Here is a 17,595-nt window from a genome sequence, read left to right on the forward strand (position 1 = left end):
ACACACCTTTTTTAAATAAGGTCATCTCTGTTGATTAGGTTGCAACAAAAAACGAGGGCACACCTTTATCTAAATCCACAATGTCTATACAGTAGCTAAATCAGGCTTAGTTCTGCCCTGCCCAAAGACATCTGACCAAATGAACACCAATTAAATATTTGAGGTTTTTTTTGTTAAACTTTTTAAAGCGAATCAAGTGCAAACTTGAGGGCCAGGTTGTATTTACTTTCTGTCGCCAATGATTTTTGCTCCATTTGCAATTATTCTTGGGTGACACCCAAAACCAACAGAAACCACCCATTAGGCACAACAACTCCCATTCAACAGAAGTGTTACTTTAATTACAGTTTGATCAATCACTTCCATGGGATTAACAACCTGTTTTGCAAGCTTTACAGGTCTTCTTTACGCATCTTTTTCACAAGCAATAATACATACATAATATGAACATGTTGCAAATTGATTTGTGCATTAAAACTGGCTCATATGCCTGCAATGTGATGCACAATTGATGCGATTACTAAGGGTTTTTGTTGTTTTGCTTTGGTTTTTTCAGAATTACATACACACAAGCAGCAAAAGAACATTTCAAAAGTAGATGAAGAGAAAAAGACATGAACATACTGTTAAGTTCAACGACATAAGTGCAGTTAATTGCACAATTGATTCTTTTCTACAGTAGAAACGCAAGGAAAAAGTATTGTTGGAAGAAACCAGCATCTGAAAACTGATGTGAGATCACTATAATACAAATATTTTTTTTTTTTTTTTCATTCCTCAAAACCCAGCCTTTTATTTTGTTTTTGTTTTGTGTTTTGTTTTTTGTTTTTAAATCAAACTGAACTATCTGCTGAGAGACTCTTGGGTAACTTTTGATAAGTTTCTTTAGTCTTATCACATTTTTGCCTTGCCCTGTCTAAAATGACTAATATTTGGTTACGCCAGAATATACAGTATATACTGTTGTAGAATAATAAAATCGACCTATATTTGTCTGATGTTACATGTCCAGTGCTATTAGAAATTCTGCAGATTTTTTTTTTTTTTTTAGTTTTTCAAAAAATAAATAGTCATGTTAAATATAAATGACTAAAACCTAATAATAGCATGACTAATTTAATTATATTATCCAATTTTTTTCTATAATTATTTTTTATCTTAAAGAGTTTCCTAAGAAACTTGTGTGAGACGATGGTTATTTTCCCTCCAGTTCAGAATTTAGTGTCACTTAAAACCTACAAATATTTATCTTCTTCTCTGATACAAGTCATTTAGAGATTATTGCAGGGATTCTCGTCAGATTCCGGGATATGGATGTCACTGGGTGTGGTGTTACTGAAGCAAAGATGAATGATTCATCACATACATTTGTTGGTATTGGACCTCACACCTATGTCAACATACAGCAGGACCTATAAATCTTTGCCAAGTTCTGCCTTAATTTGTTTTAGAGGAATGGTATTGTTTTTCTAAAGTCACACCAGTTGAGTTTTGATTGGTTGTGTTTTTGTCCACCAGAGTGTATAAAAGGATGAAACTGTAAAATAAAAAATCATTATACTTAAGCCTCTTAGCAGGTAAGCACTGTTCATTCTGAGATTATTTATGTTAGCTGTCAAATTAATGAATTATTATTCAAATAATGTTGAATTTCAATACTTGTGTAACTAAAGAAAGATTTCTGCCTTTCAGCCATGGGGACTCTGTTGCTGCTTTGTGCTGTGTGGGCCATTTTTAGCTGTAAGTAGATTTTACTCTAAATTTCTTTCTTTTTCTTTTCTTTTTTTTATTTGTTTCTCTTTCGGCTGTGGACCCAACTGAATGTCACTCTTTGTCATCTCAGTGTGATATATATGCTTTTGTTCTCTTTCCTTTCTTTTAATATCTATCCAAACTACTGCCCACTGTTAACAGCTTAATATTGACGAGCTATGTAGCTCATTAAATGTGACTCAGCTCAATTAATCATAACAGTATTCATCAAACCTCGGCTCAGAATTCCTCAGCAGGACATGCAGCCGAGTGCTCAGTTTGAAGCAATTTATCCAAGATGCCAACCCCATCAGTTGAGAGTATTGTTGTGCAGCCATACCAGCTTGTGTGAATGAAACAGAATGTTAAACAGGTGAAGAAAAAGAGTGCAGCACATAAAAGATAGTCATCTAAATTGAAATTTGCTTTTGTTGGGAACAGCATTTACCTTCAGCTGCTATTGAGTTGTAACTATTATACTGAATGGGTGAAACAGGAATGTAATCTAAATTCCCCCAGACCCAGAGTGAACCCAGAAAATGTTCTTTTCACAGCAAAGGCACAGATATTGATAATATTTCCATTATGCAATTATATTGTCTGCACAAGTGACTTATTGAGTGCCGCTGCGAAGCAGTCAAGTGACTATTCCTCAGTCTAAATCTCTCACAATGCTTATCAGGGGAAAAAGCAATCCATCCATTATAGACTAACGTTCATCCCTGCTTTTTACCTTTGAAATTGAAGTATTTTTCACTCACTTTTTCTTTGGTGTCAAATTGTTTCTTTGTACTGCACGTGATCCAGGAAGTCTTAAGGCCAAATTCTGTATTACCAGTCTGTGAATACTTTGATTGCCTTGGCAGAAATGGTCAATTCATTTTCCAATCTTTTTTTTTTTGACATGTTTTCTTCATCCACAATATTTTTTTGCAGAGTACAGTGTTGTACCTGACTGCTTCATTTTAGGTAACTGAAAAAAGTCTTCTCTTGACATGTGTTTTTCTGTCTGTTTCCTTGATTTTTACCCATCTGTCAGGTCCATCTAGCGCTGGTTGGGCAGGGAGGGAGTTTGCCCTGTCATTCATGCAGAATTATGTTCAAAACTACGACACACCTAGCTTTAAGCTATATATCACTGCTGTTCAGGCCATTGCTGAAGTGACGGTGCAGGTTCCTTCCTTAAACTTCAAGCAAAAGAAAACTCTAAATGCTGGAGAAAGGGTCACTATCACTCTTCCCACTACTGTTGAGATATGCGGCAGCAAGAAGTCTCCCAAAACAGTGCTCATTGACTCCTCAGCAGATGTGACCGTATCCTCCTTCAGCTACAAGCAGTACACAGCAGACACCTCTGTGGTGTATCCCATCACTGAATGGGGTACAGAATATTTCATCTTTACACCTGTTGGATCCCCCTACGGCTCATATAAAGAGTTCTCTGTGACAAATGGAAAAGAGAGCAACAAAGTGGAGATTTTCCCACAAGGTCCAATCTGGTTCCAGGGTCATGTCTATGGGCCTGGCAGCCAAATGGTAATAGATCTCCAGCAATATGAGACTCTCCAGCTCCAGAGCACGTATGAACTTTCCGGCACCAGAGTTGCCTCCAAGCACCCTGTTGGTGTCATCACAGGTCACACTTGCACCTGGCACTTCTCGAGATGTAATCATGTTTATGAACAGCTACTGCCAGTAAGCCGGTGGGGATCCAGCTTCATCGTGCCACCACTGAGCTTCCAGAAGAAATATGATAGTGTCTACCTGCAGGCCTCCCAGGCCACCCGAGTCATTGTCAGTGATGGCAACCATGAGGATGTTCTGAGTTTGACCAGGGGGAAGGTGGTGGAGGTCCGCTACCACAGTCCTCAAACACTGTCCATTCGAGCAGATCATGGCATCCAAGTCCTCATGCTCTTCAACGGTGTCAAATTCGACTGGCGCCATTTCAACGACCCATTCTTGATGACCATCTTGCCCACAGACCGCTTCTGTTCCTCTTACTCACTAGAGGCTCTGAGCGGCTTTGAAAACCAAGCCCTGATTGTGGCAAAGGACACTGCGATAGCAGAGCTGCGTTTTGATGGTACAGCCCTCCCCCGTAATGTCCAGTGGCAAAAGGTTCCAGGGACGGATTTCTCTTGGGTGCAGATGTCTTACAGCCAAACCCCTGACAACGATAGACACACACTGTCCAGTTCTGGTTCCCGCTTTGCTCTCTACAGTATAGGAGTAAGCCAGAAGAATGGTTATGGTTCACCAGGGCAATGTATACATACAGGTAAGGGTACACATGGTGTAGGTTCTGAAGGTTCATATAGAGTATATTGACTAGAGAGACGGAATATTTTGCATTGCACATAAATTAACTGCAATGATGTGGGCATTAATTGTATATCCTTTATGGTTTTCCAGGGAGTGGATCTTTGTCCTGCAGCAGTGTGACCTGCAGTGCCAATGAGGTGTGTGAGATGCGGGGTGAGTATCCCACCTGCATCCCAAAGCCTGGTACCAAGCCTGGTACCTGCTGGGCAATGGGAGATCCCCACTACCGTACTTTTGATGGGCGACACTATAACTTTATGGGTACCTGCACATACGTCATTGCTAAAAAATGTGAAAAAGATGATCATCTCCCAGCCTTTGAGGTCCTTGCCCAAAATGAGAACAGAGGAAGCCTCAGGGTGTCATATGTTGCCTTGGTCACTGTGAAGGTGTATGACATTACTATCACAGTCGTTCGGTCTGAGACAGGTCGTGTGAGGGTAAGGCTTCTGTGTCTGTTTGTAAAAGACACTTATTCTTTCAAATATCCATATAATATCCAAATAACATTAGGATTATTAAAAACTATGCTTGCTTTGACACAAATAAAATGAATACATTTAAATCAGTAAATGATAACTATTCTCTTTTTCTTTGTTCAGATTGACAACAGTCTGTGGAGTTTGCCAGTATTCTTGAACAACAACAAACTGGTCATGTTCCAGAGCGGTCGCTCTGTGGTCATTGAGACTGATTTTGGTCTGAGTGTCAGTTATGACTGGGAACACTACCTTGTGGTCACTCTGTCTGACAGTTACGCTGGTAAGACTTGTGGTCTCTGTGGCAACTTCAATAACAACCCCAGTGATGATTTCGCCACACCGTCTGGCACCCAGGCAGGTGGAGCTGTGGCCTTTGGAGGCAGCTGGAAGGTGCCAGGGCTGGTTAAAGATCCTCTGTGCAGAGATGACTGTGTGGGTGGCTGTGAGCGTTGTGAACACAGCCTGATGAAGAGGTGGGAAGGTGACATGTTTTGTGGGCTCATCACACTTATAACAAATGGGCCATTCAGCAATTGTCATGCTGTCATTGACCCACAAGCATACCTAGAGAACTGTAAATATGATGTGTGCATGGGAGGAGGCCTTCGACGTTTTCTCTGCAGGGCGTTGGAGGCTTATGCTGAAGCCTGCCAGCTTGCTGGGATTCAGGTTCAAGAATGGAGGACAATTGCACGATGCCGTAAGTAATGTTAACTAAATTAGAATCACTCTTATTTACCATGTACACATTCAAGGAATTTGACTCTGATTTTATATTGCTCTCAATGTACATGTTTACAAGAAGATATCCAGATAAAAACAAAGATAGCTGAACAAAGATCAGTATAAAATAAACAGAAAACTATTGTTAAAATAAATAAGGTGTGTATATTCTTTGTGACTACATATAAAAAGCAACAATATAAAATGTCCATATACAAGTCAATTGTTTGACATTGTGTAAATAAATATAAATGATGCAAAGGAATAAATCTTAGTGAAAGAAGTACTGGATTATTTTATATACATGAAGTGGGTGGTTATGTACAGTATATACATAACTGGCTGGATGATACAGACATACTAAAGCACAGTTTGTAAACATAATTTATAATGAAATCTAAATTTGTGACGCTATTTTCTTTCTTCTCCCTAAAGCTACTGAATGTCCAGCCAACAGCCACTATGAGCTCTGTGGTAATGCCTGTCCTGCCACTTGTTCTGACCCCAGCGCTCCCTCCAAGTGCAAACGCCGCTGTGTGCAGACCTGCACCTGTAATGCAGGCTTTGTTTTGAGTGGAAGTGAGTGTGTACCTGCTGCTCAGTGTGGTTGTACCTATGAGGGTCGATACATTCCTGCTGGGGAGTCGTTCTGGGCAGACCAGAACTGTCAGCGATTGTGTAAATGCGTGCCTGGAAGCAGACGTGTGGAGTGCCAGGATAAGGGTTGTGGGGTAGGGCAGCAGTGTCAGGTGGTTGATGGCATCAGAAACTGTCAAGCAGTCTCCCACAGCACCTGCCAGGCTACAGGTGACCCCCATTATGTGACCTTTGACAAGAAGAAGTTTGACTTCCAGGGCACATGTGTGTACCAGCTGGTTGCACTCTGCTCCAAGAACCCAGAGTTGGTGCCCTTCGAAGTGCTGGTGCAGAATGATCATCGGGGTAGCAAAGTGGTTTCCTACACCAAGTTAGTGGAGATCAAGGTGCACTCGCTCAGCATTGTCATTACAAAGACACACAAGGGCATGATTATGGTAAGAACTACATAATGTTTAATATATGAACAGGTTAATCTGTCCTGTGAGTCAATTTAATATTCATGTATGTCTATGTATATAAATGCAGTTGTCTTCTGTTCCTCTTTAGGTGAACAATGAGCTGGTCAACCTGCCTGTTACCCTGGATGGAGAGCAGATATCTGTGTTTAAGAGCGGCTGGTATGCTGTGGTCACCACAGCTTTTGGCCTCAAAGTCAGCTTCAACTGGGAAAATGCTGTATTTGTAACACTGCCAAGCAACTACATGGGAGCCGTTTGTGGGCTCTGTGGCAACTACAATGGCAAACCTCAGGATGACCTTACTCCAGAGAGTGGTGGCAAACCTGTCTCTCCAGCAGAGTTTGGTTCCAGCTGGCGAGTGGCCGAGATCCCAGGCTGTGTCGAGGGCTGTAAAGGAGTGTGTCCTTCTTGTGACATTACCCAGAAGGTTCAATATGAAAAAGGAGATTTCTGTGGCATGTTGAGCGACCCCAAAGGGCCGTTCCGTGACTGCCACGGTGTGGTGGACCCAACTATCTTCTTTGAAGACTGTGTTTATGATGTATGCCTGTATAAGGGCAGGAGGGATGTACTGTGTCAGGCTATCACATCATACACGTCTGCCTGCCATGCTGTGGGGGCCAAGGTGTACAGCTGGAGAACCAGTCAGTTCTGTGGTGAGAAATCTTTATAAAATGATTTGGATAAAAGGCAAAGTCATCTTTACAGTGTAGTATAATAATAATTTTGAAAAAATTAACTTTAGTTTTTATACTATTCTAAGAGTTTAGCACCTCTTTCTCTGTATAATTTCTTCCTTCTCTGGGATTTTGTGTTTTTTGTTTTAATAATCACTGCACTCTAAATTCATTCACATTGTTGTCTTTGTCCTATGTGTGCAGCGGTGAAATGTCCAATCCACAGCCACTATGAAATTTGTGCAACTGCCTGTCCTGCTTCCTGCAAGAGTCTGGCCCCTCCTCAGCATTGCCAAGCTCATTGTGAGGAGGGCTGTACCTGTGATGAGGGGTACATCCTCAGTGGAGATTTCTGTGTTCCCTTCTCACAGTGCGGTTGCCTCTACAGAGACCGCTACTACCGCCTCGGCCAGGTGTTTTATGCCAATGGACAGTGTCAGGAGGAATGCAAGTGCACAGAAGATGGAGAGGTATTGAATATTAAAGTAGACAATTTAAATTAATAATAATTTGATACTGATTAGTATGAACTTGCAGTATGGAAATTTATATTTATTAATTTTTACTGATTTTCATAATGCTCTTGTTTCTCAACTGTTTTTCTCAGGTTAAGTGCAAGAAGTTCACATGTGGTCCAAATGAGAAGTGTAAAATAGAGGATGGTGTCCAAAAGTGTCACCCTGTTGGTAAGGGAGTGTGCCATGCATCTGGTGACCCCCATTATCGCTCCTTTGATGGGCTAACATTTGATTTCCAGGGCACCTGCACCTACATACTTTCCAAGAGTTGTGGGCTGGAAGGCACCCACCTGGAGGCCTTCTCTGTTCAGGTGGAGAATGTGCAGTGGGACCAGATGTTGAAGAATAAAGTGGTGTCTGTCACCAAGCTGGTTGCTGTGGAGGTCTATGGCTTCACTCTCATCATGAAGAACAACATGTTTGGAGTCCTGGTGAGCAATGACACTTCTTCACCGCACCACCTCTTCATTTGAGCCATGACTGGAACACAATGGATCCATGTATCATATGGTGATAGAAATGAAACATGTAAAACTAGCTTGCCTAGTGTATATTTTTATCATTGGTAGTTCTTTTCTTGTGCCTTTCTTTTAGGTTAATGGAGTGTTTAACTATCTTCCTGTGAATCTAAATGATGGAGCAGTGCAGGTCTATCAGGAGGGCATGCGTTATGCTGTTGCAACAGATTTTGGTCTGCTTGTCACTTATGACCTGGTCTATCATGTGACAGTCACAGTGCCCGGTAATTACCGTGATAAGGTCTGTGGCCTGTGTGGCAACTTCAACAGCAACCAAAAAGATGACTTCCAAATGCCAAACCATCAGCTCACCAAAAATGTGAACGTCTTTGGAAAGTCATGGAAGGTCACCATCCCAAATGTGGTGTGTGGAGATGGCTGTGTAGGGAATAGCTGTCCTAGCTGTGACCCAGCTCACAACGCTGTGTTTTCAAAGTCCACTTACTGTGGCATTGTTACAGCACCCAATGGTCCTTTTGCAGTCTGCCATAGTAAACTGAACCCACAGTCATACTTTGATGACTGTGTGTTTGATCTGTGTGCTTCCAATGGCAATGGAAGAGTGCTGTGCAATAGCATAGCAGCCTATGCCTTCAACTGTCACATGGCAGGAGTGGATGTCAAGAACTGGAGAACAGCTTCATTCTGTCGTAAGTAACAAAGAGAATCATTCTTGTCCTTCATGCTGTATTAATTTGCATGTATTAACTACATTACCAGGCTCCTCTCTAATACATGTTTCCCCATCTTATGATCATTTATTTCAGCCATGAAATGCCCAGCTAACAGTCACTATGAGGTGTGTGCAGATCCATGCTCTGCATCCTGCCAGGGCCTCACAGAGATTGTCCAGTGCTCCAACAGCTGTACAGAAGGATGTGAATGTGATGATGGCTTCTTATTCAATGGACATGCATGTGTTCAAGAGACAGAGTGTGGCTGCTATGACAATGGAAAAACTTACAAGGTACAATTTAACACCTCTGTCTGTGCAAAAAAAGTCATTCCATGCTCTTCAGTGTACAAATGATATCTTGTTAGTGCCATAGCAGCTTAAGCAAATATCCATAGCAACATTTGTGCTCACATGGTAATAAAGTTGCCTTTGCCTCTCCCACGGTGATTAACATTAGCCAGTCTGATTTTAAATATGTGCACTATGAATTTCTCTTGAGACTTAGTTAGCAGATTATCTAAATTTGTGGTGGTTGTTTGATAAGTTGGAATAAGAATGAAATAACACGAACCTCTGTTTAGTCTGCCCTGTCCTCTGTACTATTTTCTCCCTGTGTAATGAACCTGCTCTATGTTCCCAGCCTGGAGAAGTGGTGTATGAGAATGACTGTGACACAAAATGCACTTGTAATCCAGCGACAGGCCTTGTCTGTGAAAAGCATTCCTGCCCTGAAAGCACCAAATGCATGATCAAGAAAGGAATTAGGGCATGTTACAACACAGGCAAGACACAAATACTATATTTGCATGAATTGGTATTCTTAAATTACTTACTCAATATTCTTTCAAAAATTGAATTTACATAAAGTTTTTCAATTGATTTCCCTCCTCTCCTTATCTTGTATAGATCCCTGCAAAGATGCCAAGTGTCGGGTCAAGGAGAAATGTCGAGTTGAGAAGGGTGAAGCTGTGTGCGTCCCCGAGTACACAGGCATCTGCTGGGCCTGGGGTGACCCCCACTACCACACATTTGATGGTTACAATTATGACTTCCAGGGCACCTGCAAGTATGTCATCTCCAAGACCTGCGGGAATCTGGATGGTCTGGTGCCATTCTCCATCACTGAGAGGAATGATAACCGTGGAAACACAGCAGTTTCTTACGTCAGAGAGGTAGATGTGTCTGTGTACGGGTACACCATCACCATCCTCAAGAACCAAGTCGGTCGAGTCACGGTAAGGGTTTAGTTTCTTTTCTGATGTTTCTGACCTGTGGTTCAATGTGTACATTATATACACTGATCTGTTTCGTTCCCTTCAGGTGGACGGGGAGCTGCTGAATCTTCCACTGAGACTGGGCGAGGGTGAGGTGTCTGTTTTTCAGCATGGTCACACTGCAGTGGTGGAGACAAACTTTGGCCTGTTTGTCTCCTATGATTGGAACTGGCATTTGGTCATCAAGTTGCCCAGCAGCTACTATGGCAGTGTCTGTGGTCTGTGTGGCAACTTCAACGGTAACAACCATGATGAACTCCAGAATCCAGCCGGTAAAGCCGTCTCTTCAGTGGTAGAATGGGGTAAGAGCTGGCAAACGCCTGACCAGGACAAGGACCATCCTTGCTGGGACACATGTGAGAAAAACTGCCCTACCTGTGACAATAGCCAGCTTAAGCTCTATAAGACTGAGGATTTCTGTGGGGCTCTTGGAGCCAAGACCAATAGTGTGTTCCAGAAATGTCATGGAAAATTGGACCCCCAGGCCTTCGTGGACAGCTGTGTGTATGATATGTGTATGAATAAGGGAGACAAAAAGATGCTGTGCCAGGCTTTGGCCTCCTACAGTAAGCAATGCAATGAGGAAGGAATAATAATCAAGGGCTGGAGGAAAAAGTTTGGCTGCCGTGAGTATTTACAAGAAGCTCATCTGTTCATTTTAGTCAAAAATGTATATGAAATTATGATGTTTTTCTTTTTGGTTAATGCCTTTTAAATTTAATTTCTATCCAGCAATGAATTGTCAGCGTCACAGCCACTATGAAGACTGTGCCAGTCCATGCCAGCCATCCTGTCCATTTCCAGAGGAAAAGCAGACCTGCAACAGTGCCTGTGTGGAGACCTGTGTGTGTGATAAGGGTTACGCCCTCAGTGCTGGTGTCTGTGTGCCTGCTAAATCATGTGGTTGCTCCTATCAGGGCCGCTACTACAAGCCAGGCCAGCGCTTTTGGGCTGATGAGGCTTGCGGTCGTCTCTGTGAGTGTGATTCAACCCTGGGCATGGTGACTTGTCGCGAGGCTTCTTGCTCTGCCAACGAGAGGTGCACCATAGTGGATGGAGAACGGGGCTGCAGACCCATCAGCCACGCCACATGCTCAGCCTCGGGTGACCCACACTACCGGACTTTTGATGGCCGCAAGTATGACTTCCAGGGTTCATGTGTATATCAGCTGGTGGGGCTGTGCTCTGAGCAGTCCGGACTTGTGCCTTTCAAGGTGACTGTGCAGAATGACCACCGAGGAAGCAAGGCCGTGTCCTACACGAGGACTGTCAGTTTTTCCATATATGGCATCATCCTCACCATCAGCCGAGAATACCCCTACAAGGTTCTGGTAAGTATGGACATGGAGGTTTGGATAATGTGATTTGATAAAAGATTAAATAAGTAATCTGACTTGTTTTCATGTGTATTTTTGGAGAGAAAAGAAATGGGACACATCATGTAGTTATAGTATTAAAAATAAAAACAAGACAGATGCGCTAAATGAGTGGATGATAATGCCTTCTGTCATTGTGCTAATTCTGATATCCCCATGCTCTTCTGCATATATATTTAATTGCATATTAAAATTTTGATCCATGCAGACTTAATTAAACTAAGATTTAACTGCACATTAGAATGGATTAGCAAGGACGGCAGAATTATTAAATCTATAATCTCCTCAAACCCCCCCCCTCAATTTTCTGCTCTTCAGCTCAACGGGCAGCTTGCATCATTACCGCTGGATTTCAATAATGAGCTGGTGGTGTTTCTCAGTGGATGGACAGCTGTAGTGGAGACAGTTGCTGGTATCACTGTGACCTTTGACTGGCGAAGCACAGTGAGCGTTACTCTGCCTAGCAACTACCAGGGCGCAGTCTGCGGTCTGTGTGGTAACTACAATGGAAAAGCCCAGGATGACCTGACCATGCCAAACGGCCAGACCACCAATAATGCAGCTAAGCTGGGGGAGAGCTGGCAAGTAGCCCTCGTACCAGGCTGTTCATCAGTCTGCCAGGGGGCATGGTGCCAGGCCTGTTCAGACTCCCAGATGAAAGAGTACCAAGGCCAGAAGTACTGTGGCATTATTGCTGACAAGGCAGGGCCTTTCAGAGATTGTCACAAGCATGTGGACCCTGCACCTTACCTGGAGGACTGTGTGTATGATGCCTGTAATTATCATGGCCACCGTGGCACAGTCTGTGATGCTGTGGGAATATATGTCTCTGCCTGTCAGAGCCTTGGAATCACCATACACTCCTGGCGAAGAGATAACTTTTGTCGTAAGTTTGAGATTGTACTTTGGCTTTTTGATTAATTTTTGTTTTTCGTGCTTCTTTCAAAATATCTCATCTTTAACTTGTTCCTCTCTGCCTCTTCTCATCGAATCATATAGCAATGGTGTGTCCAGCTAACAGCCATTATACCTTGTGTGCCACTGGTTGCCCAGCCACCTGTGCCAGCTTAACCTCTGTTGCCACATGCCACAGGCCCTGTACAGAGGCCTGTGAGTGTGATGAGGGCTACCTGCTGAGTGGGGGTACCTGCGTACCTGTGAGAGACTGTGGCTGCTCCTACGATGGTCAATACTATAGGAAAGGAGACGCCTTCTACCCTGAAAATGAGTGTGTGGAGCAATGCATTTGTGGGGAAAATGGCGCGGTGTCTTGCCAAAAGGCCAAGTGTCGTCCAGGGGAGACCTGTAAGATTGTAAATGGAATGAAAGGTTGTCACCCTCAGGGCTACGGCAAGTGTGTGGCTTCTGGTGACCCTCACTATATTTCCTTTGATGGACGGAGGTTTGATTTCCAGGGTACCTGTGTCTATGTATTGGCCAAGGTTTGTGATGGTGACAAAGGCTATCTGATGCCATTCACTGTGACTCAGGGGAATGAGAAGTACGGAAATGGCAAAGTGGCCGTTACCAAGTCCGTTGCAGTGGCAGTCTATGGTTATGTCATTTACATCCAGCAGGGAATGCCATGGAAAGTCACTGTGAGTTCAACAACTTTCAAAACACTTGTGTGGTTCCATTTGTATGTATCGCCTCACAATGTTTATTTATTTCCTCAAAATGCATTTGTTCTTGTTCCTACTCTGTCCAGGTGGATGATGAACTTCTAAACCTTCCTCTCTCCCTGGACAATGGCCGTCTGAGAGTCACCCAGGAAGGTCGCAACATAATTGTCCGGACAGACTTTGGACTGACAGTCCTGTACGACACTGTCTATTATGTTGAGGTGATTGTGCCTTCTACGTACCAGGGTAAAATGCGTGGTCTGTGCGGCAACTACAACCAGAAAGGTGGTGATGACTTCAGACTTCCCAGTGGCAGACAAACCAACAACGTCGATGACTTTGGGAAGGCGTGGGTGATGGACCTGCCGGGCCATGTGTGTGGGGGCTGTGGAGGACAGTGTCCTGTATGTGAGCAGGCCAAGGCCAACTTGTATGGAAAACCGGATTCCTGTGGCATCATGAGTGCACCTAATGGACCTTTCAAAGCCTGCCACAGTAAAATTGACCCAGCAGTATATGTGTCTGATTGCGTGTTTGACGTTTGTGCTGTGGGTGGCAGCAAAGACACTCTGTGTAACAGTGTTCAGGCCTATGCTCTGGCCTGCCAGAGTGCAGGAGTACAAATACAGCCATGGAGGAGCAGCTCCTTCTGCCGTAAGATACACACACCACTATTTTAGCTGAAGGACTTTTCATGTTTTTTGATGTTTTGTTTTGCAGCTGCACTTATAAAGTCTTACAGATGTCTTCTTCTCTTGTAGCTGCTTTCTGCCCTGCACGCAGTCATTATGAGTTGTGTGCCGACACCTGCAGTGGGACCTGTGCTAGCTTTATTTACCCAATTACTTGTTCTGAAAGCTGTTTTGAAGGATGCCAGTGTGATGATGGCTTTGTTTTTGATGGCATCCAGTGTGTTCCCTTGGACAACTGTGGGTGTGTGCATGCTGGCAGATATCTGACGGTAAAACTGAGATTTTTCCTTGTTGTCATACGTAGTAACTGTGGTACAATTGAAAGGCAGTCACAAAATAACAGTTGACTTATTTCCTGTTCTATTCACTGACCTGAAATAGAAATTTTCTTGATGTCATACACAATGCATTTTTCTAGGTGGGTCAAGCAGTGGTGGACAAAGACTGTAAATCCAAGTGTGTCTGCCAGACCTCTGGGCTGGTGAAGTGCGAAAACCTGTCCTGTGCCAGTGAAGAGGTTTGTAGTGTAAGAGACGGGGTCAGAGGTTGCCACGTCAAACAGGGCTACTGCAGTGTCAGCCACGTTGGTCACCTCACCTCCTTTGATGGCCTGTCTGGAGCAATAGGCACTAAAGGGGCATTTGAAGTGGCCTCTCTGTGTGATGAGACAGCTAAGCTGTGGTTCCGTGTGGTTGTGGACGTCAGGGTCTGCAGTAAAGGTGCGTCTCCTGCTGTCGCCACTGTGTACGTGTTCTTCAAGGAAACCACCGTCGCAGTGAACAGCCAGCACGTGACCTGGGTGAGAGGAGCTGGGAAAATAGAAAGAATAGTTATATGGTTATTTAATCATGAAATTAATTGTTTTGATATAGAGATTTTTCTCAATCTCAGTTGATATTTTCCCCCCCTTCTTCTTGTCATCCAGGTAAATGGCAGGAAAGTGTCTCTTCCCAGCAAAGTGACAAGTGATTTATCTGTCCAAATCTCAGAGAGGACTGTCATCATCGAGAGGGCATCTGCTGTGCGGGTCACATACTCAATTTCACAGGAGGTCACCATCATTATTGACAGTAGCCTGTCCGGTAAAATGTGTGGGGCCTGTGGCAACTACAACAACAACTCCAAAGATGATATGAAGACTGCAGATGGGAAAATCACCACTGATGTGTCTGCGATTGTTGACTCCTGGAGCGCTGGGGACTTTTCTAGGTGGTGAGTACTTGAAATGCAGAGCGTAACATCTTCTCTGTGTAAATGTAATGGGCAAGGATACATTGCTACATTTAGTGCTGTAATGATAACAGACCTCGTCTTCACCACATGCTCTAATCACCTTGGTCCTGATGTTAACTTTAATTGTTTTAATAACATAACAACTGTGCCTCCTCATCTACGCTTTTAACCTTCCATTCTGGTTACGGTGGAAGTTTAAATCTAGAACTCTACCTTGCCTGCTATTATGCAAACTGCAAACTTAATTTGACCACTGAAATAATCAAGAACATATCAGCGAGAGATGGGACGGTGTTATGACCATTCAACCGCTTACTCTCTTAACAGCAAGAACTAAACAAGGGCTCCACAGAGCCCTTTTAAAGGAATGAGAGTGTGGTTTTTAATTGCATTTGGTCCAATTTAATTAAGAAATGCCAGAGAATCCCCCATGGTAATTACTGATTAAAAAGCAGGTGAGGCTGACAGGCATGGCCATCAAAAGCTACCAAGCTTGCAATCCAATCACTGCTTGTCATCCAAGGACACTTAAGACTCATCTGGGTGCAATATTAATTTGAGCCCTCATCTTTACTTCTGTGTTCAGCCTTAAGTCAATACCTTAGAGAACTGAGTTTGTGTATCCCCCCCACCTCTCTTCATTTAAACTAGTTGTCTTCTTGTAGGCACTGATTTTCACACCATCGGACCCTAAAAACACACACACACAAAAACAGACCATTCCTGAGTGTTTTGCATATGTCTTTAAAAATACATTTTTTAGATGTGTGGCGTGTTATCTCTGTTGTGCTTGAGTGAACATGACTTTATTTTGCTCCAGTGCCCTTTGACTGCAATTTTCCTTTTTCATTTTAGTGGCCTGTAGAAATGCTGGTTTTGCGGCGATAGGAAGCATCTGGTGTACAGGAAAAAAACTGAAGTTCATTCCTCTCAAAACTACAAACTGACGTTTCCTCATGAATGAAACAGCTGCACAAAATGGCTTACATCCCTGCTTTTTACCCCCATTAAACAGGATGAAGAAGAATGTAAAGTTGTTGGGCTAAAAGTGCTTGTTTACAGCCAGTCTTACTCATCACACTTCAGTACTTCCTCTTGATTCATGAAAGGGTTTTGGTTGTTTACTGGCAGTCTGCTCCTCTATTGTTTAGCTTGGAGCAGTAGAAAAAAATCTGCTTCATTCTTGACCAACATCTCCATCTAGAGGAGTTGGAAATTATAGCATCTATTCTTTTACTGTACCTGTCCTATTACATTTGGCTAGTTTTAAAAGAGTGTGTGCTTTTTGTGTGCTCCTTTTCTGCTCTGACCAATAAATATACTTTAATCACAGTGTGGTAGTTAATTGTACTTCAGCAAAGCTGGTTGGGGAGATTGGGACAACATGAGCCACTTTTTAAATTTGATGACTTTACTGCACCGGAAGTTTATTTCAAGGATTCAAGGAGCTTTATTGTCATTTCACACATGTAGAAACATGAGGTGCAACAAAATTTGTTTCCCTGGTGCCGGTATAACCTACAGAATGCGTAAATACTATAACTAATAAAACAACACTATATAAATATAAAAACAACCAGAATAAAAAAATATAAAATTATTTCTAGAAGAAGAAGAATTTGCTTCAAATAATAATAATGTTAACTAGGTCCCTTTCCATAAACTCAATGGACCTCCGCTGTGACACTTGCCTTGCTTCTCTTTTAGAACATCAAAGAAGATGACCTATCTGTAATCCTTTTGGTCTCTTTTGCTGTCCTGATCTTATATGTAGAATATTAAGACATAATATTTAAATAATACTTCAACTTTTGGGGGGTAAGTTGAATCACTGACTCAGCTTCAACCAACTTCACCAGCATGTTTTACCCCACAACCTCCATTTTGACAAAAATGTTTATGTTTGTGAGTTTGTCTTGTAGTTTACACTGCCTTAACCATGCAGTAATGTCCAAAACTATCTTTTAATTTAGATTATAGACTGATAATTTTAGTGACATGATGAAGTCACTTAGCATGGCAAAAATCTTTTTGCTCTTGTTTGCAAGCAACTCACTCCATGAGCTTGAGTCCTAATTGTATTGAGTAATATGAACTACTTCCTTAACTTATGGTCACATGATTACTTTATTTTTTTTCTCCTGGTTGCCTAGATACGGAGAAGGGGCGGCTCCTTTTACCCTCCGGTGTGACTTACCCCATCTCACCCTAAACCACTTTTTCGTACAGCAGTTTAGATAGCGGTAGATAGTTACTTTATTGAAAAGAAAAAAAAAAGATTACTCCTAAATCTCTCTGCATGTAGCACAGCTGGTTACAGAAGCGGAAATCCTGTGTGAACGTGGTGTTTTAATAAGAAAGCTATTTGCGCTAAAGGTCGTTGCAAGAAAAAGAAATGAAACAAAACAACATTCCACAAATGTCTACAGCTATCTAACCACAACAGCGGATGCTAGATAACACTGCTGCAAATCATAATCTAAGTAGTCCGGCTGTGTTTGTAGAGGGAGGGGAGGGGAGGGGAGGGGGGGTCTGGCAGTTTGGTGTGGGAGAGACCTTGGGAAGGCAGTTTTGATGTAGCTGAGAAAAAAAAATACTACGTCTCCCTGTCAGACTGCACGGGTGTTTACACTTTGACTGCACTGAGCCAGTGTCCACAGCCTGTACAT

At 42.8% G+C, this 17,595-nt stretch overlaps 1 protein-coding gene across 1 annotated transcript; it reads left to right on the forward strand.

The window, feature by feature from the left end:
- Positions 1-1,186: 1,186 nt before the first annotated feature.
- LOC124064773 (IgGFc-binding protein) lies at positions 1,187-16,277 on the forward strand. Its single transcript, XM_046399529.1, has 21 exons — positions 1,187-1,740; positions 2,792-4,033; positions 4,168-4,517; positions 4,680-5,259; positions 5,718-6,316; positions 6,429-6,996; positions 7,222-7,487; positions 7,625-7,966; positions 8,130-8,703; positions 8,821-9,020; positions 9,370-9,511; positions 9,636-9,964; positions 10,050-10,629; positions 10,736-11,334; positions 11,698-12,265; positions 12,379-12,977; positions 13,088-13,655; positions 13,763-13,962; positions 14,112-14,492; positions 14,619-14,905; positions 15,782-16,277. Exons 1-21 carry the CDS (start codon positions 1,695-1,697, stop codon positions 15,789-15,791), a joined length of 9,030 nt encoding a protein of 3,009 aa, XP_046255485.1. The 5' UTR covers positions 1,187-1,694; the 3' UTR covers positions 15,792-16,277.
- The last annotated feature ends 1,318 nt before the right edge of the window (positions 16,278-17,595 follow it).

This window comes from Scatophagus argus, chromosome 9 (assembly GCF_020382885.2).
Source record: "Scatophagus argus isolate fScaArg1 chromosome 9, fScaArg1.pri, whole genome shotgun sequence".
In the NCBI taxonomy this organism is placed as follows: Eukaryota; Metazoa; Chordata; class Actinopteri; family Scatophagidae; genus Scatophagus; species Scatophagus argus.